General features: G+C 38.5%; 2 protein-coding genes across 36 annotated transcripts in view; one reads left to right on the top strand and one right to left on the bottom strand.

Annotated features, from left to right (window-relative positions):
- Positions 1-986: 986 nt before the first annotated feature.
- ZRANB2 (zinc finger RANBP2-type containing 2) lies at positions 987-19,853 on the bottom strand. Of its 3 annotated transcripts, none has more exons than XR_013384074.1 (11): positions 19,697-19,853; positions 16,194-16,246; positions 15,994-16,102; positions 14,847-14,929; positions 10,418-10,494; positions 9,998-10,132; positions 8,320-8,489; positions 6,728-6,814; positions 4,562-4,720; positions 3,398-3,467; positions 987-2,844 (listed from the first exon to the last, which is right to left on the bottom strand). XR_013384074.1 is itself a non-coding variant. In XM_077905023.1 (11 exons), exons 1-10 carry the CDS (start codon positions 19,750-19,752, stop codon positions 3,438-3,440), a joined length of 963 nt encoding a protein of 320 aa, XP_077761149.1. In that variant the 5' UTR covers positions 19,753-19,853; the 3' UTR covers positions 987-2,844; positions 3,398-3,437. The 3 variants fall into 3 exon arrangements, 2 of the variants coding, with proteins under 2 accessions (XP_077761149.1, XP_077761148.1); XM_077905023.1 differs by having other exon boundaries at positions 3,398-3,471; XM_077905022.1 differs by lacking the exon at positions 3,398-3,467.
- Positions 19,555-27,932, top strand: part of LOC144318267 (uncharacterized) — a 158,306-nt gene continuing 149,928 nt past the window's right edge. For 15 of the 33 annotated variants that reach the window (XR_013384084.1, XR_013384080.1, XR_013384082.1 and 12 more), the window contains exons 1-3: positions 20,299-20,979; positions 22,400-22,506; positions 23,609-23,676. Coding sequence is in view for 1 of the 33 variants with exons in the window: in XM_077905025.1 (XP_077761151.1) it covers positions 23,653-23,676 (24 nt within the window). In the remaining 32 variants the exon portion in view is untranslated. The other 18 variants (XR_013384083.1, XR_013384081.1, XR_013384092.1 and 15 more) reach the window with 14 other exon arrangements.

The following is a 27,932-nucleotide window of genomic DNA, read 5'->3' on the forward strand; positions in this document are numbered from 1 at the left end:
TCCAAATTAATGACTCTATCTGCCTACCTACCTACAAATGACTGAAATTCACACCCTCGTACCACACCACTAAGAAACCCTGACCATTTTGGCTTAGCATTTATCTTTTAAGACAAATTATGTGGTTATTAGGAGTAATACTGACATTTGCCATTGGGCTTGGAGGTAAATCCCCATTTAGCCACTCTTGTGGTTTCTCTGGGCAAGTTTTAAATTCCCTCAAGTTGCAACCTTCCTTTTTGTAAAACCATATATAAAGCTGATAGGAGAATCATATAATGCCTATAAATCTCTTATGACATACCTTAAACTGTCTTTTAATTAAAAACTGCCCACTCTATTTTCTAGAAATAATACAATTTCCAGCTCAGGAAAGCTACAAGGTTATTTAAAAAATATTTCATGACTATATCAAAAACAGGGCGGAGAGGAGAAATTCCCTGCTTCTTACCAACATCTGTAACCCTGGCTGTGGATGCCACGATACAAAAAATGGGAAACAAAGACTGGTTTAACTTTCATAATTGTGCCTAGAGATGGCCTTGTGTTTAGAGCTTGCCTCGAACTTAAACACTGCTAGATACCATTCAAATAGTTTAAAGGATTCTAAATGAGAACTTAAAGACAATTCAGCAGTTAAGACAGACAGTTGTTGAGTGTTATAGTCACAGTTTTAAAAATTAATTCAAGCAGCACACTATGGAGTGCTATTTTACCGCATGAAATAAAGTGTGTGATGTCATGGTAGGAAATATTCAATGAATTTGGGTATTCTCATTAAACACACATGCACACGCACACGCACACACACACACAATTTTTGAGTATCCAAAGTTATAGCTGATCATGACCTTGGTATGTTTTAAGCCAAGCACTCTTACTATGAACAGTGTGATGTAATCCAAAGGTAAATGAATATAAAGAGTTTAAAGTTTGGCACAATCGAAAGTCACAGGACTATAATAGGCTTAAAAATGAACATTAACTCAGAGCTTAAAAATTCTAATTTATTTCTCACAAATGCCACTTGATGCTTGACTCACAGCTTTATTTACATTTGTCTACAGCATCATTTCCTCATGAAATGAACTAGTACAGCTTAAACCAAATGAAATCATAATCATCTGAATTGTTTGTAAACTATTAGCTAAATTTATAACCTTGCATTTGCTTAGTACAGCCAAAGTTTCAAATACAGAAAGCACAAGAATAAACCAATGGTAACAAGTAGACTCTAGAAGATCATCTGGGCAATTTAGAAGGTGGACTTTCAAGAAGTCTGAGGCACAATTACAAGAGAGTAAAAGTTCTTGTGCAACCTACAGTAAACGTAGCAAAGAAAATTAAGACGTAAAAAAACAAGGGGAAATTCATTGTAAAAATATTATCAAAATACTTCTACATAAGATATTTTGCTTTCATCTTTAGATCCACTGAAGAGAAAAATCACTCATTTTAAAATAAAAAACAAATAATTTTGTTTGGTCTGTCTACTAAATACCTTAAAACCCTTACATTTTTAATTGCAGTAGACAATAATTTAAAACTAAGGAAAAAAAAAACCAAACAGTGGATATTGATCCCCATGACAAAAAGTCCCCAAGCACAGTTGTTGATTTCCCTTAATATACTTACCTTGCATTGTCACTGAAGATACTGCTAAGAGAAATCTTTCTGTTTTTAAGCCAGAGGACAAAAAATGGAGCTCAAGTGACCAGATTTTGAGAAATAAAACAAACTCAAAGTATTTTAAGCCATAAGTAATTTCAAGTGAATAGGAACAATAAGTATTTCTGCGTGTCATGCAGAAATAAGCATTCATTTGTTACTCAGAAGAAAATTTTATGCAGCGTTTGAACACCTCAAGGCAAATAAACGTTCACTTAAATTCATAATCTCTCTGTTGGTCTTTCAACCCGAGAAATACACTTCTGAAGCTTTCTTCAATTTGTTCCTCATTAACTATGATTTTACCTTGTCTACACCACTGTTATGTGGTAACTGCGTTTTTAAACGGTATCACATAAAGCTTCTTAAAATATTAAGATAAACATTCTGAAATGGAGGTTTTTCTCATCAATTATACCAGTAAAGAAAAGAACTGGTTTTACACATCTGCTCAAAATCACATGTCAGGCAAAGAGAAATGAGTAACACCCTCTTCCTTCTGCAATTCACAAGATTTTTCTTCATTAAATGTGCTGATACAAAAGTAAAACCAGTTAAGAGAAACAAAGATTCTAAGGCACCCTCAGCTTAGGGAATTTCAAAATAAGTTTCCATTTGGCTGTTTTCAACCAGTTTTACTTTTTCTTTCTGATAAGAATCACTTTGACATAGACTAACACAAGCAGATTGACTCCTTTTCCCAGATTAACATAAACAGATTGTTTCCAACTACTTTACCACAGTCTTGCCTCCATGACCAAAGTTCAGGCAAGCCTAGGTTATCCTGTCTTCAGTCAATAGTTCATATTCGGAAATGAAAAAAACAAGAGTTCAAATTAGGAAACTTCTGTCATAGCTGAAATGGTTTTAAATGAAACAAATGGTTGTAAATAATGATAAACAAGAGCATCTATTTTGGGACATTATGGCTTAAAATACTATTTACTTTTAATTTCACAAATAAACACAGCTGTATTGTTCTGAAAAGCAATGAAAGGCATGCACCTCTACTAGCAGATTTAGCACTTCTGACCAAGTAAGACACCAACTTCTTAAAAAATATGCTTCATGCACTGTACTGATTTTTTTTTTAAGATGTAAATTTTAATACATTATTTCTTTTTTGAACTTGAACGGGAACCAGAATGGGATGATCCAGAAGATGACCTGTGGTGCCTGTAAGACATAAGGAGAAAGCAGATCATCTAGTAAGCTGGAGCTGGTTATCCACCATTCATTCATAAGACTATGAGAATATAAAAAACAAAACCTCATTTTGCTGGCAAAAATAATAATTAAAATATAAGATACAAATGTATACACACAAAATTAACCAGTGTTTAGATGTTGGATGTGAGACCAGTAATAGCATAACCATAATTGAAAACTCTCTGTAATTTACAAATATCTTCTCAAGATATAGCCACCTCTCAATTATTTAAGGTAATGAAGGAAAGCCTTGCAAAAAATGTGTAAAATTACAGATAACATACAACAAGGGCATATAAACTTGGTAATGGGAGTGTGACTAAATCGATCCTTGTGATACACTGTAGACCAGTGTGGTAAGTCTACATGTAAAACAAATACAGCAAGGCTTCATACTGTGTATGAGAATATATATTCTTAAATAATTACGTTTTGGAAATCTAGGTCACACAAGATGATTGTACAATTAGTTATAGGGTTATATTCATGCAGCTAATTATGAATAAGTCAATATATCAACCTGGGTAAAGTAGTGGTGTTCCGAGGGGTTGGCCCTGGGCTCAGGGTTGTTTAGTGTTTTCACCAATCACCTGGCTTATGGAATAGAGAACATGTTCATTAAGTTTAGATGACAACAAACTAGGGGGATTATATGTGGCTAAGATAAAAATTTGCAGAGTGGTAAGAAAGCAACAGAATGAATTTCATTCAAGTATGGAGTAATTTTTCTTACAAACAAATGCACAGAAACAATACTAGTTGTGTGTAACCTTAATACCTAAACTTCAAAATGTGAAGCAAAACTAATCATTCTGTACAAGAAGGAATCATGAGGTAATCCTACCACTGAACCCAGCAATAATCAGATTCTGCCTAATTCTTATATTCCACAAGCTGAAAGGATATGGAAAATTTGTAAAGATTACAAAGGAAATCATTAAAATGCCTATATGATTAGCTACTGAGAATGTAGAAAAAGTTAATGAAACTGAGTAATTAGCCTCTTGCAGAAAAGGCTGATGACACCTGCACTTTCCAAATTTTAAAAATGTCAACAGTAAGGTGATCAAATAAAAGGTCTTTCTCTCTAAAAAAAAAAAAAAAAAAAAAAAAAAGAAAGAAAGAAAAGAAAAGAAAAAGATTTGGACCGCAAGATGAAATATGCATTAGCTACAAGAACAATTTCCTTATAGATAAAGGGCATGAAACAGTAATTTGCTGTGGAAATTCATTTATACATATTTAAATGAGAATAGATTTCCAATGATCTAAAATAATTTTTTTTACTAGAGGCCCCAGAATTCTAGGATTTCTAATATTTAATGTAAAATCAATAGCATACATTTAAAAATCAACTTCTAAATTACTTCAACATATAGCCTCTGAATTACAATCTTAAAAGACAGAAATAACCGAGAGTTGGCTATAATAATCATATACGAAAATAAAAATTTAAACAATAAAATGATCAGATAGTGGAAGAGTGGATTGATCTACAACTTTTCTAAGCAACCTGATCAAAGCACACAGGTAAACAAAGTAATTAATGGTTTTGAAGTTCAAAGTCGAAAAGTGTAACTTAAAATCGGAACAAAGAGATAATGAAAATCTAATCCTTGACTAGGAAGTTAATTTATTAAACACACTTAAGAACACCCATTCTTATTTCTACAGAAACCCAAACCTTTCGGGTGACCGTGATCTTGTTCGTCTTTTTTTTCGATCACCAGATGAAGAAGATCTAGAACGACTTCTCTTTCTGTTCCTCTCAGGAGAAGATGATGAACTTGAATAAGATCTTTTTCGTGGGGAAGAAGAGCCCCTGTGGGACCTGGAGCTGGATCTTCATTGATTGAGAAACAAATCAAACATTTCATTAAAAGAAGAAATAAGGCAGATCATTTTGTTAACAGACAGCTCCAAAAATAAACAGGATTTACAACTGAAAATTTTATAAGCAGGAATACTTACTGCATACTCAACAGAAGACTTCTGGTTCAACCATGAAAACAATTCTACTTAAGTATAATTACTTTATGTTTTAATCTTTTTAACATTCTAGGTGTTCATCACTTATAATTAAGAACCAGCTTAATATATTAAAGATTTTTTTTTTTTTTTTTTTTTGTAACTTAAGGCTTTCATTTTAAAGTATACATAAATAACAAAACCAAAAGTAAGTGCATTTACATGATTTTTTGTCTAGAAAACATCCTCCCATTTGGGAAACAAACATGTATGTTATATACAACTTCCTGAGGCAAATAAACATAACAATTCCTTGTGGAATTATGCAACTTATTAGTTAAGTTGCTATACAAAAGGCAGGGATAGGGGACAGCAATGAGAAAGAACAGTAACTATTAAACTGCCAAATAAAGAAAAATAAAATGAGTAACTTTGAAACTTTGATTTATATTAACAGTATTTGTTTTTATGAAGGACTACTATTCATGAAGTATGAAGTGTTGACATTCACATGTTTCAGGTAGAAGTAAATGTGCAAATATTTAAATGCAAAGTTTTTTCTTCGTTTACATATTTTGGTTGAAGGAATTTAGCTCAAACTTCCCAAAAAATTCACCTTTGGGCTTAAAATAAAATCAGAAAGCCCAAAAGGAGAATTCTTTGGAAAGTTATAAGCAATGAAAAAAATGTTTGGGAAGAACATGAAGGCTGTTCTGTAAATCTTAATTCTATTACTTCCCCAAAGGGAACTAGGACTTAAGAATCTTCACCTAAGCAGCACTCAAATAAAAGCACTAAAACATTGATAATACAGAACAATAAACTCACTTGCTCTCCATTTTGTACTGCCTTAATACGAGCTTGCGTATCATTCTTTCTTCCTTTAATGTTAAACTGCAGTTGCCCTTTAATGCTACAGATTTGGCTCTAGTAAGCAATTATTTTTACCAAAAGACCTACCATTACACTTCGGGGAGAATTTCCACACAAGTGCAATCTTAGTCATTTTCTTATTCTTGTGAGGTGCTTTAAATACATGATCAATAAATCAACTTAAAAAAAAAAAGGCAGCATATTTTGACTAAGTTTAGGAAAAACACTTTAAGAAAGTAAAGACTAATGTTTCATTTGCTTCTTCATAAATTCTTTCTACATACAGGTTGGACCAAATGCAACCTGAAGTTAATTAACAGTAACACTTACTTAAGACCACAACCTACCTAGACTAACAAACCACACTATTGTTTTTTAAACCAACCATACTTCTTGATTTAGTTTGTACAATTTAAGAGGACTGCTTATTCTACATATAATATTCATGTGTAATATTTTATAATTTAATAATATTTTGTGTAATTTTTAAAAAATGGAAAAATGTATAAAATATTCCAGAAACTTTATGACATAAATGACAAAACAGTTTCTGTAAATACGGAAAGAATTGCCCTACAAAACAAAATCTGTTTTGAGGCAAGGTTAATTTTCTTCCTTTTAAAGACACAGCAAACTTTTCCTTTGCATATCTCTAACTGTATTTGAACTTTTACTGCAAACATAACTTTAATGCACTAGAGATACAGTGGTAAGACTTGGCTCCATCTTCCTACTTCATCTCATTTTAGCTAGCACAAAAAAAAATCAAACCTTGCTTGCATAATGCAAAATAGCAACCTTAATTCAATCATGGGAATGTCTTGGCACACTGCTGGCAATGAAAACATCTCATGGTGAGAAAATTAAGCTGAGGCAAGTGCATTAGTTTTCTAATGCTAAAATAAAATTGACAAGTAGAAGCAAAATAAGAGAAAAAAAAGCAGCAACGCCCTCTGCAGCCTTAAATATTTTTTCTCTCTGCTTTACAGAGAGATGCTACCTCATTCACCTTGATTTCGACCCACGAGATCTCGAACGTTCTCTGGAACTGGAACGAGATCTTGACTGCGAACTGGAAGAACTTCTTGAACGGGACCTGGAACAACATGGAAGGATTTTTTTTTCCAGGACCACTTACATGAACTTTGTGATATGAAAACTGAAAGAAAAATACATATTAGAGTTCATTTTCATATAAAAAGACAACTATTTGAGATACATATATTTTCAAAAATATTTGAACTAAACATCATTTAAATATTTATGCCAAATTTAAGCTAATATATTTTTTTAAATCAACTACCACTTTCTAAATTTGACTAAATTACTCTAGAAGTCACTCAATATTGAACAAGTAAAAACACTAAGCATTTTCACTTCATTAACATTGAAGACTCTCTGCTCACAAATAGTTTTTAAAGCAACTCAGGACTTCACATCCAGGAATACTGAATGTTGTTTATAATTTCTTTGACAGAGCTCTAGCAATTTCCCTAATAAAACTCCTTCTGTTTCCTTAGTCTCTAACATGACACTTGAGAAGTATGACGACATGTGTAAGTCCATTTGTTGTTTTTCTGTCTACTCAAAGGTTAGAGAATTAAAAAGAAAATACATTAACAATAATGTCATTGTCTTAGGTAATTATACTATTGAAAAATGATACATGGGGAGTTATGGCCCTCTTAAATTTTAAAAAATCACAAATTAAATAAAATTCACTTACTAACCTAGTATATAAATAACCTTTACCTCTTAAGATAATACCTTATTGAAAAAGATTACTATTACATTTACATCTTAAAATTACTATCTTTATAATCACAATTGTATGCTCTCAGGCTTTATAGTACTCAAACAAAAATATATTAAGTATTCAAATAAGCTGTTTTTATCCCTAAATACCGTTAAAATTCATTGCCCATGGTTTCACTGTACTGTGAATAGGAATTCTTCAAGAGAACATTGCCTATATGAGGTACTGCTTTTGCTCGCCAAAAATTTTATTTTCATTGTTGACTAATCAGGTAATTTTATTGAAATTTTACATTTCTAGCAATGTAATATTCAAGTACACCAACTAAATCCTTTTTCCTGGACATCTCAAAATCATGAGCATTAGGGCAATAAAACCACTATGTCAGAAATTTGCTCCTTTATTCAAAATACCTCTAACCAAATTATTAAACTATTGTATATTAAAAGCAATGTGTCTAAGAAGTGTCTAGAAAAAAGTGTCTAGAAAATTTCCATACTAGCCTTTAACATCACTTTATCTGAAAGTTCCTAAATGTAAACTATCTTTTAGTTAATTAAATCTCACTATGTGTAATGATTTAAATGAATTTTTAAAGTCTACTTTAAGAAAGGCATGGTGCTAAAAATGAACCAAGGAAATTTCACATTAAAACTTTGCAATTCTGAAAATACTGGACAATTACTTCATGGCACTAAGAAATAATTATTTTGTAAATGTTGACTTGAATAAAATCCCTAAAGTACAAAGGAAAGCTTATTCAGTAAAGAAAAACAAAATTTATAAATAAAGAAGTTAGATACTGACATTTTGACTGGTGTTACCCTTGACCTGTACCCGTTTACCTGGACCTAGACCTTGAACTTGAGGGGGAGGATGAGCGTGATGAAGATCGTGAATGTGAAGATCGGGACTTTGAGCGACTTCGTCTATTAGATTTCTTTTTATTACTATCTTCTTCTTCACTGGCATCAAGATTATATTTTGAGAGATCAGCATCATCTTCATCCTCATCCTAACAAAAATTCAATTATTTAGACATTTGGATACTATCTACTAGGAATGATGAACAGTTCTGTGCACTGGACATCTCCATATGGATACATGGTATCATCAATGGATATGATATCATCAACATCTCAGCAATGTCTCAATCCTGAAATCTGCCTACAGTATTACTTATCTCAGATACACAGATTATCTCAGACATTTCAACAAAGTAAACCTGGAACTCATATTATTTCTTCTTTTTTGGTCACAATGTATTACCAAGTAAGCTGCCAAGAATTTTCAATTTTAGGGGCACCTGGGTGGCTCAGTGATTGAGCATCTGCTTTTGGCTCAGATCATGATCCTGGGCTTCTAGGATTGAGCCCTGCTTTAGGTTCCCTGCAGGCAGCCTGCTTCTCCCTCTGCCTATATCTCTGTCCCTCCCCCGCACCCCCGCTGTCTCTCTCATGAATTAAAAAAAAAAAAAATTAAATTTTTTTTTCAATTTTAACCCCTTAAAAACCCTTGAATCCATTTTTAGTCTTAGTTCAGAACTTTATGCTTTTCTCCAGTATACTACAGCATTACCTTTCACTTGGTCTCCCTAAATCTAGGGATCCATCCTGCCTCCCTACTACCTCAATATATTGACTGTTACTACCTTGAAACACGTCAGATAAACATACCTCATTTGCTAAGAAACAACCTTTAGAAATGGTTTCACAGTCATCTGTGTAGTTGCATTTGAGGGATTCTTATGATGAGACCTCAAAGTGTACCTATAATGGTATCTATACATCAGGCCATAAAACTTTATACTCTGGCCTCGAATACCACCTGACCTGATGGTGGTGGCTGTCCCTCTCACCACATTCTGCCCTCTGCTCTAATCACATTACCTTATGAATGATTTTTTGATGTTGTTTATTTCCTATTTAAATGACTTTTATTTGCTGTTCTCCGCCTGAAAGTGTTCTGACCACAGCTCCTGAAGCCAGCATGTAGTATCATTCTATCATTCAAGATCTCAGCTCAAATTTCACCTCCCCAGAAAATCTCCCCATCCACTGAAACCAAAGTAGATCTTCTCATGATGTGTTATCACATTTGTCTTTATAACATCATTGCTACTTAAATTATCTTTTCCATTTATGTCTTATCCATTTATGTCTTTCCCCTCTAGAATTGAAGTTCCATTAAAAGAAGGATGGTTTGGGCAGCCCCGGTGGCTCAGTGGTTTAGCGCCACCTTCGGCCCGGGGCGTGATCCTGGAGACCCGCAATCGGGTCCCATGTTTCTGTGTCTCTAATAAATAAATAAAATCCTAAAAAAAAAAAAAAAAGATGGTTCGGTCTCCGTTATTCTATTTCCAGAGGCAGTATAGTGCTTGGAAGAGTAAAGCTCAAAACCTTTTGAGAACAAATGAATATATAAAACCTATCTTCACTACTGGACAAAGATCACTGAAAGACTCACATTATATTCATAGCTCAAATAAAACTCAGGAGAACATAAGACAAGGAAACCATTTACCTCATCTAATTTATATTTAGAAAGATCTTCATCCTCATCCTCTTCTTCTCCCTCAGATTCTTTGTCTTCAACTTCCTTTAAAATAGATGCAGGACCAACTGCCTTCCCTCTGTATTTTTTCTTTTTACGTCCAAACTAGAGAAAAAGTTTCATGATATTTCTGTCAGCTAAAAATGTTTTAAAATTACTATTTTTCTAAAAAATTCCTTTTATATATTTAAGTCAATATGCATTTTCAAGTTAATTGTTAAAATTATATATTTAAGCCAAACAGGACTTCTTTAAAAACTGTCAGCTGCTTTAAAAGAATCAATGTGTACTTACAAAAATAAGATATATATTTATTATTCCTTTGCATTTAAGACATTTTTAACATGTTTTCTATTTTGTGTTCAACCTGCACACTAGTGTATAGCTTACCTCATCGTATTCGCCATCAGACTCTTCTCTTTCTATATATTCAACGTTTTCTCTTTCATTAAAACCACCACCATAGCCTAAAAAAGGAGGGGACATAAACTGTTACCCTATGACAATTCATTAAAATAACAAAAATGTAATAAAATCATCTCCCAACATTAGAAAAAAAGAAAAATCTCATCAATGACATTTGCCTAGCTAATAAATTACTAGTTTAAAAAAAAGCACATTAAAAAACATCAGAACAGTGTCAAAGTTAGACACCTTAGCTAAAAAAGCCCTGTTGCTACACTTCTAGCTCTTCTCAATTTCAAAATATCCTGTATGACTTAGACTATGCATGGAATACACAAGCGGAAAACGACTTACTTCTGTAATTTATCATAGTTCTTCTGGGAGGACTGGGCTCAGTAAGAACTAAAAACCAAATTTCACTGATTACTAGCTGAAGATAGTCTGAAATCTTTTGATATGTTGAAATTTTGCTGAGCTAAAATGTAGCTAGGGTTTGGAATAGTCCTAATTATAAAAAAACGAATACAAGGACATAATAAAAGAACACCCAAATTCATTTTAATACAATTATTTTTAACATACTGTTAAAAGTCACTGAGGTACAATAAAATAGGCAGCAGACTTTTAAACTGAGAATATTCTATTAAAAAATATTCAAGATCAGCAAATCACAGTTCTTTGATGTCACAGCCAACATCTTCAATCGGACTGACAGTTTTTTGATACACACTTAAGAGGAGCTGGGGTTACTTTTAGAGAAAGTGAGTGAGATTGTGAATAAATCTCCCACTGGAAAAATGATGGAGATGTATGTAGGCAAGGGCAACATCACCTAACTACTTCATAGACTGCAGAGCAGGGGCAGTACATAAAAATAGTGATTCCAAGGCTTAAGGATTTTATGAACCAGCAAAACGCTAAATAAATTTGAGCAAGAAAGTATTTTTTAAAAATTTAAGATATGTGACTTAAAAATGATCGATCATGGGCATTCAAAAAAACGATCACTTACCCTACCATCATTTTATAAGAGTCACAAATAGTAGAAGGGATAACTGTCCCAACAAAATAATGTAGTAAGTTTAACTTTCTTAAAAAAAAAACAACCAAAAAACACAATCATCTTCATTATAATTTATACCAGTGAAAACTGAATGTGTCAATGCTTATCCCTCAAATACTTGCATGTGATCCCCTTTCCTTCTCCTCCTACCTTATTTCAGAGACAATATGGACTTCAATTGTGATATACAAGAATTTCCTTTTGCTTCTATATATGACATACAAATGAAAAGTGTATTAAATACCAGTAACAATTTTTCCTTAGTAAAATCTTGGCTCTAGCTTTTCAGAAATTAAATATAAAAAGACAAAAACAAGTACAAGTGAGTATATGCTGAACCTCAAGAAAACAGCTCATATTCAATACTAATTTTTAGATTATAAATACTGTGGAAAGTTATAATTCAATATAGTTTCTTACATCTAGGTATATTTGATGTAATATCAATGTCTTGAGATTAAGGTAGGAGTAGTCTAATAAACAACAAATTTTAAAACATGACCAATAATAGAGACCTAAAGACCTAAGCTTCCAAGTACTTAAAAGTAGGAAAAAAAAAAAAAAACTTCACAGGATCTAGATGGAATATTCACTTTAAGAGATGATTAATGATAAAGATCTAAACTTCAAAAACTTAAGAGAAAAGCGAAAACTAAAACAAACCAAAAAACCCACCACAGAATTTAGATGGAAATTCACATAGGAAAAAAATTAAAAGCAAAGTGAACAAATACAATGCAATAGCATGATTGTCTTCAGGTCAGCAGTGCAGAAAAATGCCTGACAGACTATTAATATGTGGAAACATGTGAAAATACTAAATTCTATTTAAAATCAGTAGTTGGGCTTTTAGAGTTCTTTGTTCACACTCAAGGAATCTGCAGCTGGGGATCCCTGGGTGGCGCAGCAGTTTAGCGCCTGCCTTTGGCCCAGGGCGCGATCCTGGAGAACCGGGATCGAATCCCACGTCGGGCTCCCTGCAAGGAGCCTGCTTCTCTCTCTGCCTGTGTCTCTGCCTCTCTCTCTCTCTGTGTGACTATCATAAATAAATAAATAAATAAATAAATAAATAAATAAAGGAATCTGCAGCTGAAAAATGACATGGCAAATAAATTATTGCAGGATTCAGAAAGTGACCTATAATTCACAAGTAATTTTCCATAGGTATATAGGTAAAACTACTTTAAAATATATCGCAGCAAACATAAAGCTATTTTCATGTTTTCATACAGGCTACAGAAAAAAAACTTAATTTTTGACAAGAATGTAATTACTAAAGTATAAACTATACAAAAATAGGAGAACGGCTAATTATTTGTATAATTATTTGAAGGGATAATGCAGAAGTCAGCAATCTTTCAGTAGCACCTCAAGTTTTCTTTTACTTGCAGACTATCCCACGCTTAGGAAATGTTCCCCAGAACCTTGGACTTCCTTATTAAAAACAGTAAAGAGACACTGAGGAGCAAAGCTATAGGTTATTTCAACCTTCAACTGTGACCAGCAAAGACAACCAGTTATAACCAAAGAACTAGTTATAGCCAAAGAAGTGGGAAAGGGTCAAGATATCAGAATCATAGGAAAAAAGACTGAGTAAAGGAAAAGTGAGAAGACAGCAAACTTTGAGGATTGATTTTAGTTGTTAGACTATAGTTTTCACAATAGTGGAACTTTAAAGAAGAGTCACAAAACAGATCAAAGAATATGGAGAGATAAAAAGCTCTTTGGAAATTTAAAAAAACCGATAAAGATTTTGGATTTTATCCTAAAAACAAGACCATTTTAAACCAAGTAGGTCTTTACTTTGAAAAAAAAGTAAAACATCTCTGGCTACCAACAGGGCAGGAGGCAGAATGTGTAGAGACATCAGCTAAACAGCAATTTCTCCAAGACAAGATAAAGTGGTATTTCTACTACCTAGGGGAGTGGTGGAAAAGCATTCTGGAGGGAGTAGAGGAGAAATGAAGGAGTTACTAAGGACATCTAGCTTTCTGGCTTACGCAACAAGCACGTGGTGGGGAGCACGAATCATGAGAAAGAGATCACTTAGAAGAGGGCCAGGTCCTGGGGGAAAATTATGAGCTCAGTTTGGATATAGTAAGTCTGACATTTACATGGTAACGTTGAATAGGCAGCTGGATATATAGGTCAAAGGAGTCTCAGCTGAAGACACACACCTGAGTATCATGGTGTGCCATAGGTTACTTAAACTTAGGGCTTAGGGAAACAACGCCCAAAAAATAAAGAGCAAAGAAAGAAAACCTAGGGATTGGACCTTAAAGAACCTCAACAGTCTGTGGACATGCAGAAGACGGCGAACCTAAAAAGGACACAAATTACCTGAGGTGTGGGAAGAAAAAAGATAAAAAAAGACAGAACACATCTTTTATGTTTTAGGAGGGGAAGGAGGGAAAAAAGGGGAGATTCTTATTAAAAGGCCCCAATCTACTCAGTTAGTACAAAGGCCAAAAATAGGAGTGAGGTAGGATTTGAAGATTGAAAAAGTATCTAGGGCATTGGACATAATAATAATAATAACAATAATAATAATCTCACATTAGAGATTATTTAAAAAACAAAAACACATGGGGAATAAAACAAATATTTCAGTTACAGTCTTGAATGTCCAAATCCAGATGATTCTTGAAGGCTCACGGGTCTCCTATCCCTAGAAACCAGAGTGGAAGTGGTCTGAAGTTCTCAAGGAAAAGAAAACAGGGAAGTAGTTTAGTAAATAAATCTGACAACGGTTAACTATATACAGAAGGAAACCTTTGATTCTATGACGTATGAGTCACTATGTGATAAAATCAAATTTGAAGTATAGGGATAATGTGGTTGGGCTAATTGCTGGTAACTGAAACACTATATAGTTAGGTAAATCATCTCACCACAGAACACACAGAGCCAGTGGTAACCGACTACTTTGGTCAGTGCTTACCAAACACCATCCAAATCACCGACAAATTTCAGGGACCCACACTCCAAGAGCTTTCACAGTTCTGTTTTGAAATCTGTATTTTTAAAGTTTCCCAAATAACTCCAATGCACAGCCAACTTTGAGAATTACTGCCTAAGCTTTAGACAAGTACCTTAAAAGGTGCCTCTCTGCCCTTCTTAATTTGTGAGCATAGGACTCTCTACCACTATACTTAGTACTTAGTAAAATGGGATATTAGGAAACAAAAAGTCTTTTTTTGAGTAGGAGAGAAAAAAATCCAGTTAAAAAACCTAAGGGCAGAACAGATGGAACGATCAACTACTGTGCTCTTATAAGAGAAGGTCATTGAATTGTCAATTAAACTTTTAGTTCTTTTGAAATCATTTAGTTAGAACATGATCAGATTTTACCTGTTCTTTCTTCTAACTTAGCATACTTCGGAGTATTACACATGTTACACTCTGATCTTCTGGCCCAATTCACATTACTGCACCTTTAGAAGAGACAAATACCAAATTAGTAGGCTATACTACAATACAGGGAAAAAAGTAAATTTTTAGACATTCTAGAATTTTAATTTTAAAATAAAAATTAGGATGAAACCACTACCATAAAGAACCATTTATAAAGATACTGTAAACAAAGAAAATGTACTAGTGTGGATTCCAACAAAAGACTGAACTATTTAAGCAGAGAAGCAAGAGCTATATAGTTTGAAGACTGCATTTGTCATTTTTTTCAAAAACATGAGACAAATCATACAGAGATTTTGATGCCTTGGGGGGAAAATTCATTTTAAATTAAAAGTTTTACTAATTTTTCAGTCTCTAAATTAACCTCAAAGGACAATAAAGTTATACCTTCCAAACATTTATATTTTTAAAAAAAAATTTTTTTTGAGGCATCAGTTCAAGCACTGCATTTCACAGCATTATCAAATCCAATGACCTAATCTGTTAGAGAATTGTCCAATATAAATGTAATAACTACAGAATCAGAAATTTATGTAAGACCCTCTTCTGATTCAGTCCTTTCTCATATATTTATCTGCACAACAGAAAAACATAGAAGTTGGAAACAATCTATACAGAACTTGAAAATCAAAAGTATTAAGGAAAACTACCTCATTAGATAGTTATGGCAAAGAACCTATGATTCTAAAACTACTTTGTAAAAACACAGAATGTATTTCGTAGTATATTTCCTATTAATGATAGAGGCTAAAAGTTCCTGAGATTTTTCAGTAATAAAAAGAAGTAGGCTTTGGTGGTTTTAAATAGCCCTTCCTCTTTTTTTTTTTTTTTTTTTTTGAATGGAAGCTTACCTTAGGCATTCATTTACCAGTACACATCATCCATCACAATAAAAACTAACACTACCATTAAAATAATAGAATTGAAAAATTCTTTATACTTCTATATCAGATAGACTAATCAATACGTCTTTGATTTAAATGATTTCCCTGGTTTGTTAATGTGCCTAGTAAGAACTGGAAATATTAATAAGCAGTGGCTAGACATGTTATGGAAGAAAAAGTAGATAATTTAAAACACATACGTTTTGCACTGCCAGTCATTAGCACTAAAAAGGCCTCGGCTTTTTTCTGCAAGTGTCTTTCCTATTTCAGTACCCCCAGCTTTCATCATCTTAGCCTCGGTTGTTTTCTCTGAAAATAGGAAAACAATGCGTTATGAAACTGGGGAAATTAAAAAAATGATCTGTATACAGTCATAATAGAAGCTTCCTTAAATGCTTACCCCGACCACATCTATTACAGCTGGTTCTTCTGGCAAAGTTTACATTTCCACATCTGAAAATAAACAATATAAGGATGTCATTTAAATCTACAGAATTCTTAAAATTCTTTTTTTTTTAAAAGATTTTATTTTTTTTAAATTTTTATTTATTTATGATAGTCACAGAGAGAGAGAGAGAGAGAGGGGCAGAGACACAGGCAGAGGGAGAAGCAGGCTCCATGCACCAGGAGCCCGACGTGGGATTCGATCCCGGGTCTCCAGGATCGCGCCCTGGGCCAAAGACAGGCGCCAAACCGCTGCGCCACCCAGGGATCCCCAGAATTCTTAAAATTCTAAATGCGTAACTTTTTAATGTGTCCTTACTATATTACCTGCATCCAGAACTTATGCCATCTCAGTCATGTAAGTTACAAAACAAAAACAAAAACCCAACACCCCCCCCCCCCCCCACAACAAAATCACAATGTAAATGGAAAAAAAATATTTAAAGTCACAAGTCCAGGATAAGAAATTCCAACCTTTCACTAATTGGTTATGGGGATCCTGGTTGAGTCATTTAGGATCTGTGTGCTTCAGTGTTCTATTAGCACCTATCACTGACTGTAACAAAATCCCCTTGGCAAAGCTGAAGTGAGGTATGACTGCACTTCAGTAATTACTGCGGGGGCACCAAGTCAAAAAAAAAACTCAAAGTGACTCCTAATAAAGAAAATAAGATATACACAAAAATGTAGTCAATATTATAAGAAATACATAATCCTATAGATGGGCCAATGGGGAAAATATAGATAGATAAATCAGAGGCGGCTTCATGGATCTTGACAAGATAATCTCTTTACAAGCAGGAGATGGAATTTAAGTAAAGAAAATACGTTATACCAACTAAAACTATAAATAGCTTCAATTGCAAGGAAATGGGGAGTTTTCCCGGGATATTTATCAAAACTCTGAAACCTAGTTGAAATAAATAACCAACCACAACCAACAAACTCAACATGATGCAACTCAGTATCACTTGATGTTTATATCCAGCAAACTTAAAACAACCATCAGGTTCACTAACAGTGGTCTTAACACTGCATCTGAATATTGTAAAAGCATGGTAAATGCTTGGAATGACATGCAAAGCTTAAATCTTAAAAAGCTGATTTCTTTTAGGTGTTCTACTAGAATAAAATAAGCACATAAATTATGGAATGGCCACTAAACTGAGTGCTCCAAATAATTCTTACATCTTTTTTTCCCTTTAATATGCCTTATGACTCATATAAACATTGAAAATCTATCTTGTGGGGCACCTGTGTGGCTCAGTTGGTTAAGCACCTGCCCTCAGCTCAGGTCATGATCCAAGGGTCCTGGGATCGAGCTCCGCATCAGGCTCCTTGCTCAGTGAGGAGTCTGCCTCTGTCTCTCCATCTCTCTGTCCCTCCCCGATTGTTCTCTAATAAATAAAATCTTAAAAAAAAAAACTTGAATATATGCACTGTAAGAATAATAGCCTATTCGCATATTCGCAACGAGCTGAATGTACTTAGACCTACGTCAAATATAGGCCCATGTTGTCATTAACGCTGTCACAGGCACGTCGTTCTTCAAGTAACCAACACAAAAATCAGGTGTGTTATCTTTCCAACGTTTTCCATGGTATCCCTTAGAGCGATGCTGTTCTTGCATACGAATCCATTCGATTCCATGCTATCAAGCAGACCTGATCCTTGAGATCATCTTAATCTTTATGCAAATGAGTCGTCAATTAATTATGAAATAAATCTGACGGATATTTCACTTAAACTACTTAAAATGTAGGGAATCCCAGGATGGCTCAGCGGTTTAGCACCAACTTCAGTCCAGGGCGTGATCCTGGAGTCCCGGGATAAAGTCCTATGCATGGAGCCTGCTTCTCTCTCTGCCTGTGTCTCTGCCTCTCCCTCTCTCATGAATAAATAAATAAAATGCCAAAATATATATATATATATAATATATACATATAAGATTTATATATATACGCACTTAAAATGTGAATGGGCATCAAATATTGGGGAACTACAGGCTCCCTGCATGGAGTCTGCTTCTCCTCTGCCTGTGTCTCTGCTTCTCTGTCTCAAATAAAAAAATAAAAAAAAACAAAAAAAAAACTTAAAATGTGAATGGGCGTCAAATATTGGGGACCACGGGCTCCACATCCTTTAAGGAGGCAACGTGTGAGGACGTTGTGTGAGCTGACCTTTCTAGAACTACCGCCAACCAATTGCTACCAATGCAGAGCCTTCACCTCCGGGATACTTCCCCGCTGGACACCCCATCCAGGCTCCCGGGTATTCATCGATAAGGGCGCTATCCGACCCTGGTGTCTCAGTCAAGTTAAATAACCTACTTAACGGGGTCTGTAAGCCACAGACCTGAAAATCAAACCCCGCGTTTGCTTGCTTCCAACTCTCGTCCTTACTATACCAGGGGCTCTACCGCGTGTGTGGCTGCTAGCTCAAGAGGAGGAGATGCAAGATTTTAATCTGGATCCGAAGTGTGTTGCGTTCAAGGTTCCGGGCGCTTCCTTTCCGTGCGTTTCCAAACAGGCACCATGTATGTATGTATTATGTATGTATGTGCTCGGGCGGAGAGCCTTCGGGGAGAACCCGGCCGTGGCACACACAGCACCCGGGCTCCCGCACCGACGGTTCAAAAAAAAAAAAAAAAAAAAAAGCTGGGCCACTGAGGCACGTGCTTGCTTCTCTGCTGCAGGGATGGGATCTCAGGGCTGAGCAGGCAAAAAAAAAAAGGGGGGGGGGGCAGAACAACAAAATAACACAGACCTCTTGCATTTCGGCTGTTAGCGGGTGATTAAAGATCAATAAAGAGAAAAGGAGGAAAAAAAAAAAAAAAAGAAAGTCCGAATTTCCTAAAAATCAAAGCAAGGCAGCAGGCAGTGTCTCAGGGAGGGGAGGGGATGGGGGAGGCCCACGCATTAGGGAAGAAAGCGAAAATTGGAAAGTCTAAAAACCCAGGCGGAGGACGAGGGGCCAAAGGGCCGACACGGAGGAAGGCGCTTCCCGCGAACCGGAGGAAAGTTCTGCAGGAGGAGTCACGTGGGCAGGTGCACGGGGCGCGCGGGGGCGGCTGGGGCGGCGGGGGCGCGCGCGGGGGCGGCTGGGAGCGCGCGCGCGGGGGCGGCTGGGAGCGCGCGGGGCTCGGGGGCGCGCGCGGGGGCCGCGGGGGCGCGCGGGGCCCGGGGGCGGCGGGGTCGCGGCCCAGGCAGCCCGCGTGGCCCCGAGACGCCGCCGCGCCCCGCCGAGGCTCCCGAGGCCGCTCGCGGCGAAGAGCCGGGAGCCTCCTTCCCGCCGCCGGGGCCGGGGCCGGAGCGGGGGCGGGGGGCGGGGGGCGGGGGGGGCCGGCGGTTCGCCGCCTGCACCCGGCTCGGGCGATCCGAGCCCCCGACGACGGCCGACGCCGACGGAACCCGGGCCCTCACACCCTCAGCCCCGACCCGGGCCCCTTCGCGGACTCACTTTTTGTCAGGGCAGATCCAGTCTCCGTCGCTGACTCGGAAATTCTTGGTCGACATCTTGGCCGCCGCCGCCACCGCCGCCCGCAGCTGCGTCTTCGCAGGAGGAAGCGGGCTGGGGCCTCGCGGCCGCCGGGGCTGCCCGCTCCGCGCCTGACTCCGACGCGCGCCCGCGCCCCGCGGCGACCGAGACGCGCACGGGCCCGGGGTGAGCGTGAACGTCGTCGCCGCGGCCGGACGCCCGGGACACGGTTCTCCGGCCGGAAGACTCGTGGCGCGCACTCAGGCTCCGCAGCCAAACCCTCAGGCGCCGCAAGGGCCAGCCCGGGCGGGAGGCCTTCGTGGCACCGGCGGCCTCGGAGAGCCCCCTGCGGGCGGGAGGACCCCACGGGAAAGCACTTCCGGTCACGTGGGCCGGGCCGGGCGGCCAGGCGGAAGTGACGGCAGCCGGGTTCGCGCGTGGGGTCGCGGGGGCGTGGCAGCTGCTTTAACCCGCGGTTAGGGACGCTGCTGTTTGGCGCTCGGACGTCATTTAGAGACTCGCTGCTTTCGACACCTGCGTAGATGCAGCACCTTAACCCTTATGCGCGTGGAACCGGGGTATTTGCCAGTGTTGTTGGAATTGTGTCTTTGACCCGTTGCTTTTCTCCGAGGGGAGGGACGCTCTCTTGTGTTTTCTTTTTTTAATTTTATTTTTTTATTATTTTTTTAAAGATTTATTTATTTGTTTATGATAGACATAGAGGAGAGAGGCAGAGACACAGGCAGAGGGAGAAGCAGGCTCCACGCAGGGAGCCCCACGTGGGACTCTATCCCGGGTGTCTAAGATCAGGCCCTGGGCCGAAGGTGGCGCTAAACCGCTGAGCATCCCCCGGGCTGCCCGGTTTCTTCTTCTTCTTTTCTTTTTTTTTTAAATTAGTTTGTTTATAAACTACAAGGGTAGTCGGTGGTAGAATACGCAGACCCCCCCCCCTCCCCCGGCGAGGTACCCCCAGGTTCCTCTTAGGCCGCAGCACGTGCGTGCAGGTGTCCGGCTGCTCCGTCGTCCCGCCTCCGTCCCAGCGACGCTCCCGCGAACGCTCTTAGGCACGGGGTGACCAAGCGCGAGGCTTCCTTCCTAAGGTCGCAGCAGGCGCCTGGAGGGAGGACGTCGTCCGCTACTGCTGGTCCCAAGAACGGCTTCTCACCTGGTGGCTGGCAGGTGGCAGCTGTTACTGATCTTATTCTGCCTTGAGAACTGGTTATGTGTTCTCACTTTGAAGATGGATGGATCCTCGGTGGCCTTGAGTAATTGTGTTTTGTTTTGTTTTGTTTTTGTTTTTTAATCTTGGACGTGTTGAGTATATCATGTTGCGTAGACTCTGGGTTCCTGTGAAAAGGCTTTGGGGGACTACTGATGTTCTGTTTTATTTTATTTTTTTAAGATTTTATTTATTTATTCATGAGAGACAGAGAGAGGCAGAGACACAGGCAGAGGGAGAAGCAGGCTCCATGCAGGGAGCCCGACCCGGGACTCGATCCCGGGTCTCCAGGATCAGGCCCTGGGCCAAAAGCAGGCGCTAAACCGCTGGGCTACCGGTGCTGCCCTGTTCGGTTTTAAAAGGCGGTGGGTCCAGTTTGATTTAGATCCACAAGTTCAAATTCGGTCTCACTTTCCGTGCACGCTGGTCCCTTTCAGCTCAGCTCTCAGAGGCGTTATTCTGCTTGGAGCCTGCCCTATACGGGCAGCACCCCAGCATTATTTTGGAGCTCGGGCAGTACGTTAATTCCTGGTATCTGCGGTTTTGCTTTCCCCATGACAGACACAGGCAGAGGGAGAGGCAGAAGCAGGCAGTCTCCATGCAGGGAGCCCAATATGGGACTCCATCCTGTGTCTTCAGGATCCCGCCCTAGGCCCAAGGAAGGTGCTAAACCGCTGGGCCACCTGGGCTGCCCGCTTTCCCTGGTTTCAGTTAACCTGTGATCAACTATGAGAAGCAGATGATTCTCCTTCTGACTCATCCTCGGACAGTTTACAAATGCCTGTTATACACCTCCCTTCATCTCATCCTACAGGCGTTTTATCATTTCACATAGAAAGAAAAGGTTGAGGGGCGCCTGGATAGCTGGTCTGGTTGAGCATTCAGCTCAAGTCATGATCGCAGGGTTGTGAGATGCAGTCCCATGTGAGGCTCTGGGCTCAGGGCAGGGTCAGCTTGAGATTCTCTTTCTCCTTCTGTCCCTACCCCCAGCCCCCAACCCCACCCTGCTTGCACATGCGCTTTCTAAATAAATACAATCTAAAAAAAAGGGTGAGTAAAGTCCAGAAATATACTTTAAGAGTGAGAAACGACATTAATATAAATTTTATTACAGTATATTACTGGAATTGTTCTATTTCATTATTAGTTGTTCTTGCCTGGTTTATAAAGTAAGCTATAATTTATCATAGCAATGAATGCAGAGGGAAAAAAAACACTGTATATAGAGTTTTATCTGCAGTTTCAGGCATCTTCTGGGGGGTGTTGGAACGTATCCCCGGTTGAAAAGGGGAGGCTACTGTAGTTTAAATTGTAGTTCATTTCACAGACCTTTGCTAAACAGCTTTGTGTTTTTCTGCAAATTCTTAGTTCAGGTGTGAGAACCATTTATGTGGGTTTATGCATAGAATTAGGGGGTCCCCTTCTACAGATCTCCCCTTTTGATACTCATGTTCTCTCTTTTGCAGAGTAACCTCTTTCTGGCCCTCCTGCCAGAAATAGGAGATTTTTCTTGGAGTTCTAGGTGCCTTCCATAGCTGCAGCTGCTGACTAGGGCCCACACTGGGGCAAAGAGGTGAGAGAAAAAAAAATGTGGATTCCCTCCATATTCTTCATACCACAGAGGCCTCCTTTACTATTTCTCTTGTTTGGAAAGTTAGGGTTTCTCTTGGTCTGAGCCTAGGCCCCAGCTCTCAGGGCAAAGCCCAGAGGGAGAAAAGGAGAGGGGGGAAAAAAAAAGCCAGGTATTTCCTGACCAACTTTGACTCACAGAAACCCCTTCTCTCAATTTGTCTGGCTCGAAAGACAGGATTTTTCTTAGTTTCTGCTACCTGTGCTGCTGTTAGTTTTACTAGATGCCGGGCCTCAGGTCAAAGATGTGGGAGAAAATAGGAAAAACAAAGAGGGCATTTCTCCAACTTTTGATTCAACCCAATCTGCCCATTTTTGTTTACTTTTTGGAGTCCTTGGGTGGTTGCTTTTTGTATTTTGATCTGAGCTTTTAGCTGCAATTAGCAGGAAAGAGTCGTGGTCTTATTTTATCTTGGCTCTGGCAGTGCAAGTCAAGGAAATGCAAATCACTACTACATATTCATCAGAATGATTAAACTGAAAAATTCAGACAATTCCAAGTGTCGGAGATGGGTGTGGAACAACAAATTCTTACACATTCTTATACATAGTGAAAGGTCAATTGATGTATCTCCTTGAGAGAACATTTGTCCAGAATCTATTAAGTCTGAACATACGTATACCATATGACCCTGAAATTCCACTCCTAAGTATATTCCCAACAGAAATGCACATATGTTCACCAAAAGATGTGTATAATAATGGTCATTGCCACACATTCATAATAACCCCAAACTAGAATTTTCCAATTGCTTATTAATGATACCCTGGAAAATAGTCACGTATTCACACACTGGAATATTATATATAGAAATGAAAATAAATTGCAACCACATTAAACAGTGTGGCTGCTACTCCAAAGTATAATACTGAAAAAGCCAGATGAAACTTGTATGTTTACATCAAGTTCAAAAGCAGGCAAAACCTATGTATCTTTATTTCCTAAAAATCCATTGAGCTGCACATTTACCATTTGGGCATTTTTTTTAAAAGAAAAAGTTTAAAAAATATTTTGATTTACCTAGCTCACCTATCCCCTCATTCAGGTAGATGCTTGCTAAATATTCTACTAACTTGAGTGGCAGAGGGCATGATCACAGACCCCCTTGACATGGTGAGTATCACGGGTGAGTGGGTACCTTCTGGTCCTAATGGTAATTGAGCTCCCTTACAACTATAATATTGAGTCTACCATAACTTATATTAACTCGTATTACAAAGCTGTTAAGAAAAGATCTATTCTTGGTTCTAGAATGAATTGAGAGTCTAAGGTGGCAATGATCCAGTCTCTAAGGTTTACATTTGTAGATCCAAGGAGAATTTTCTAAAAGTCCAGATAAATCAACGATCTTGTTTATGCATGTTCAGTTCACATTCAGGGAAAAAAGAATGCTACTCAAAAAGAACGGAAGATAACTTTTAATAAAGTTCCAAATCATAAATTCACTATAAGAGTCATAATTGAGATATATTAAAGTAAATTTTTTTAGTTGACCAGAGTTTTTTTCCTTAATTATGGTACATAAATCCTTGTGTTATAAAATATCTAGAATTATGACTTAACAAGCAACTATAAAAACGTTTGCTCTTGAAATAAATAGGTCTTACTCAAACAAAAGAACAAGGAATTTAAGTAAATAAAATGTCACTGGATTTAACACTCATACCTAAGAAACTCCCTAATTTTAATCTGGGAACCTGTGGAAAGTAAAATTCACTCCTTAGGTTACAAGTACGGCAGCGACATTAGGCGAAGTTGTGGCGTGGTGTGAAGTGGTGGCTGGGTTTAGTGCAATGTGTGCAGATATTACAGGACAGAGGGGAGGGTGGCTCTACCCTCCAGAAAGATCCTCAGAATTTGGAAATGGAGTAATAAAATACGATTTAAAAGTGAGGTTGGAAGGATTAGCATGCAATTGATTAAACTAGCCACCTGAAAATAAAATCAACTCATTCTAGCATCTGGTTTGTAGTTTTGACATGAAGGTGAACAAAGATCTCCTAAAGCCAATCCATATGCCTGAGGGAATTCTTTCACAGGTAATAAAAGCTACTCTTTATTTGTCACCATATATTCAGTAGTGTGGTAAGAGCTTTATATTCGTGATAACATTTAGAATCCTCCCAATCTTTAGGAAAGATACTATTAGCTTTGTTCAGATGGGAAATCAAGGTTTAAAACGGTAGGTATCTCTTGAAGGGCTGTAAAACGTAACATGTGGTGAACATACAGGGACTCAAGTCTGATTTCTTGGTTTGCAGTCCCAGCTCCACTACATGTTAACTATGTGACCTCAGGCGAATTGCTTGATCCGTATTTTGTTTCTTCGTGGAGGAAGTAAAGATGATGATAATGGCACCTGTATTTCAGAATCACCAAAAGGAGTGTGATAACTCACTTAAGGTGCCTGATAACTATAACTCAATAAGTGATGGCTATCATTATTCCATTAAAGGCTAGAGCTGGCGAATGACATCCAGTTAATGTACCAAAGTCAATCAAGTGTAGTTGGTAAACGTTTTCTGTGAGCATCGTATGTCAACAGAAAGATGATTTACAGTAAGTCTGAGATAACAATGAAACAAGACATAAGAATATATCTGGTAATGACCAGAAGGGAGGGCTGTTTGTGTTCAGGGATTACAACTAACTTGTCAAAGAGAAATATTCCTAGAACAGAAAAGGAATTTCAAGTATCCCAACTTGAAAGAAAAATTCCTCCAGACCACCCATTCTCTTTCTTCTAAGCTTATGCTCACCGAACAAGCCTCTGAGTGATTTTTCTCCTCCTGAGTACACTGACGCTACCGTGGCAAAACACCCAGAGTGAATACTCCACACGCACTATTTTTTTTTAGATTTAGCCCTCTTTATAGATTGGTAAATTGACATTCTGAGACGCATATCAGTTTCTTATGGGTCCTCTTAGCATGTTGATCCCCAAGAGGTTAATTAGCACTGGTGGAAGGAATAAAGTCGAGTTCCTGCATCCACAAAGCTAAGAATCTGGCTCTGGGTATTGCACTACAGCTCTTTGCAGATAACAAACATCACAGTGAAATGGCTTAACCAATAGAAAGGGGAAGGAGCTAATATAAAGAGAAGGTGTTTGATGGACTAGCAGGGCAAGAGCGCAACACCAATCCAGGAGAGTGACAGGGCGTCTGGCACTCTTCGCCAATCTCTCGTCACTGCCTCTCTGTTTGAGTATGGTTCTTTCTTTTCCGTAGACCAACTTCCCCTGTTGCTTCATTTACGGGATGGGTAGAAGGAGTACATAATGACTTAGACGTGAACAAGCAGGGCTCATAACAAAGGGCCCACCCTTTGGAGAACCTTCTCCAGATATTCTAGGACCCCTCTGGCACCCTGGAGCCAGAACCCAGTTTCAGTATGGGTCTTGGCAATGGAAGCCCTCAAATATTCTGTTGTTGCTGGTGGGTTTGGCCTGGTCAGAAAGCCCTTCTGGGTGGGACACTCTACACCTGGACCTGGACCTTATGGGCCTCAGTTCCTATTTCTCCCTCGCAAAGTCCTCTCGACAGTAACTCCCTCTTACGGTCATTGGAGCCCACCAGGTGCCCGACAAGCTCTGGGACTTATACCTATGGGGGTAGGTCTCGGGCTGCATGGTCTATTCCTGGTGAGCCACTGGCCAGGGCAGTCTGTCCTTATCTTATTTTTAAAGTTTTTTTTTAAAGAATTCAATGAGTTAACATACAGTGTATTATTGGTTTAGGAGGTAGAGATCAGTGATCCATCTGTCTTCTATAATTCCCAGTGCTCAGTCCATCACAAGGGCAGTATTTTTTCCATGGAGTTGCACCAATGTTCAGCCATGAGAATGAGACTGATTCACTGTTTTGGGGGTGATTTTCAATACTGTGGACACAGAATGGGTTCAGGACCTGGGCTAGCCACCATCCTCCGTGGGCAGCCTGTATGAGGTGGTACACAGGTGCTTACCTGTTTGTATTCAGACTTAGGAGCCACCTGGTGAGGAGCCACTGAGAGAGTTACGAGTAGCTCACAGGTCTTTGATCTGGGGTTCCTCCTCAACCCATTGTTGGTGGCCAGGGCAGTCATACCACCCTTTTGTAAGCTATGTGCTATATGTCAGAAAATCCTGGTCATGGTCATTCTTGTCCTTTCCTAGAACTTTCTAGACTAGTACTGCAAAGTGAATGGCCCCTTCCTATCAAAGTCATTTATTTCTTGCCTTTAATCAGTGTGGTGACATTCTGCTGTCCTGGGTTGGTCTTAAGCCCTGTGGGACAAGGGATAGATATGGCTTACTGCCCTTCTTGCTCTGCCCAGGGCCCCTCATCTATCCTTACTACTGCTAACTGGTGGGTGGAGGCAGGATTGTGGTCAACATGAGAAAGGTCACATTCTAGCAGTGCAGTGATCAAGGCTTATTAGTTCAGGAGAAGACATGGTTGGAAGATGTGTTGTTCTATGTTAATGCTTGAAACTCCATAAATAAATGTTATAAACCTCTAAATGATGATTTAACATGACCATAAAACAGAGTAATTGTTTACATATTCCCACATCCTCTGGCTAAGACTTGCATTGGTGGTCATCATTGACAAAGCACATTAACAACATTTGAGAGTCATTGGAAACCATTATTCAAGGGCAGCACAATGGATGTTGCCAGGAGATGAGTGATGATATAATCAGAATTCAATAAATGACATTAGGGAACTGCAGAAGCCAGAAGATCTATACTGTTTCAATTTTAAAAGGTTCCAAAGAGCCATAGCATTGTGAATAATAATAGTGTTGCTACCTTTTCCTTGCAGCAGGATGGATATATGAAATTAGCCAGGAATGGTCTCCTTGACAGTAAATAACGTAAGAAGTAGATCCTGGAAACTAGGAAAAGTTTTCATGTGCACTGACTGGACAGTAAACATCTGTGTTAGTACCTTTTTTTGCCCTAAATTTTTGTCAGTAAAGTGCTATACCTCACGTGGGCCTGTGATTTTTGTCATGACTTTTCTAATCAAATTATTGCTATTGATGGCTTCCACCAGCACACCCCCAAGTATTTGCACAGAGCCTCGTATACCCCGGAGGCAGTGTTAAGAAAGCATACACCTTTATCTCTCTTTTCCATTCAAGAGATTCCAGTTGAGAATCTCTTGGCCCCGACTTCTGATTTCCAGACAGAGGCCCTTGGTCCCGTCCGCCAGGTCAGGCAGTCAAGAGCATGATGTACTGTACAACCCTGACTGCTGGGAGGCAGAGGGGGAAAGGGTAGGACTCAGAGAAAAGAAAAAGCAGTTGGTTCTTGTGTCAGTTTTCTAGTGCTCTGTAACAATCAACCACAAACTTAGCTTAAAACAACCTATTTTATGATC

Source organism: Canis aureus, chromosome 8 (assembly GCF_053574225.1).
Source record: "Canis aureus isolate CA01 chromosome 8, VMU_Caureus_v.1.0, whole genome shotgun sequence".
NCBI lineage: Eukaryota > Metazoa > Chordata > Mammalia > Carnivora > Canidae > Canis > Canis aureus.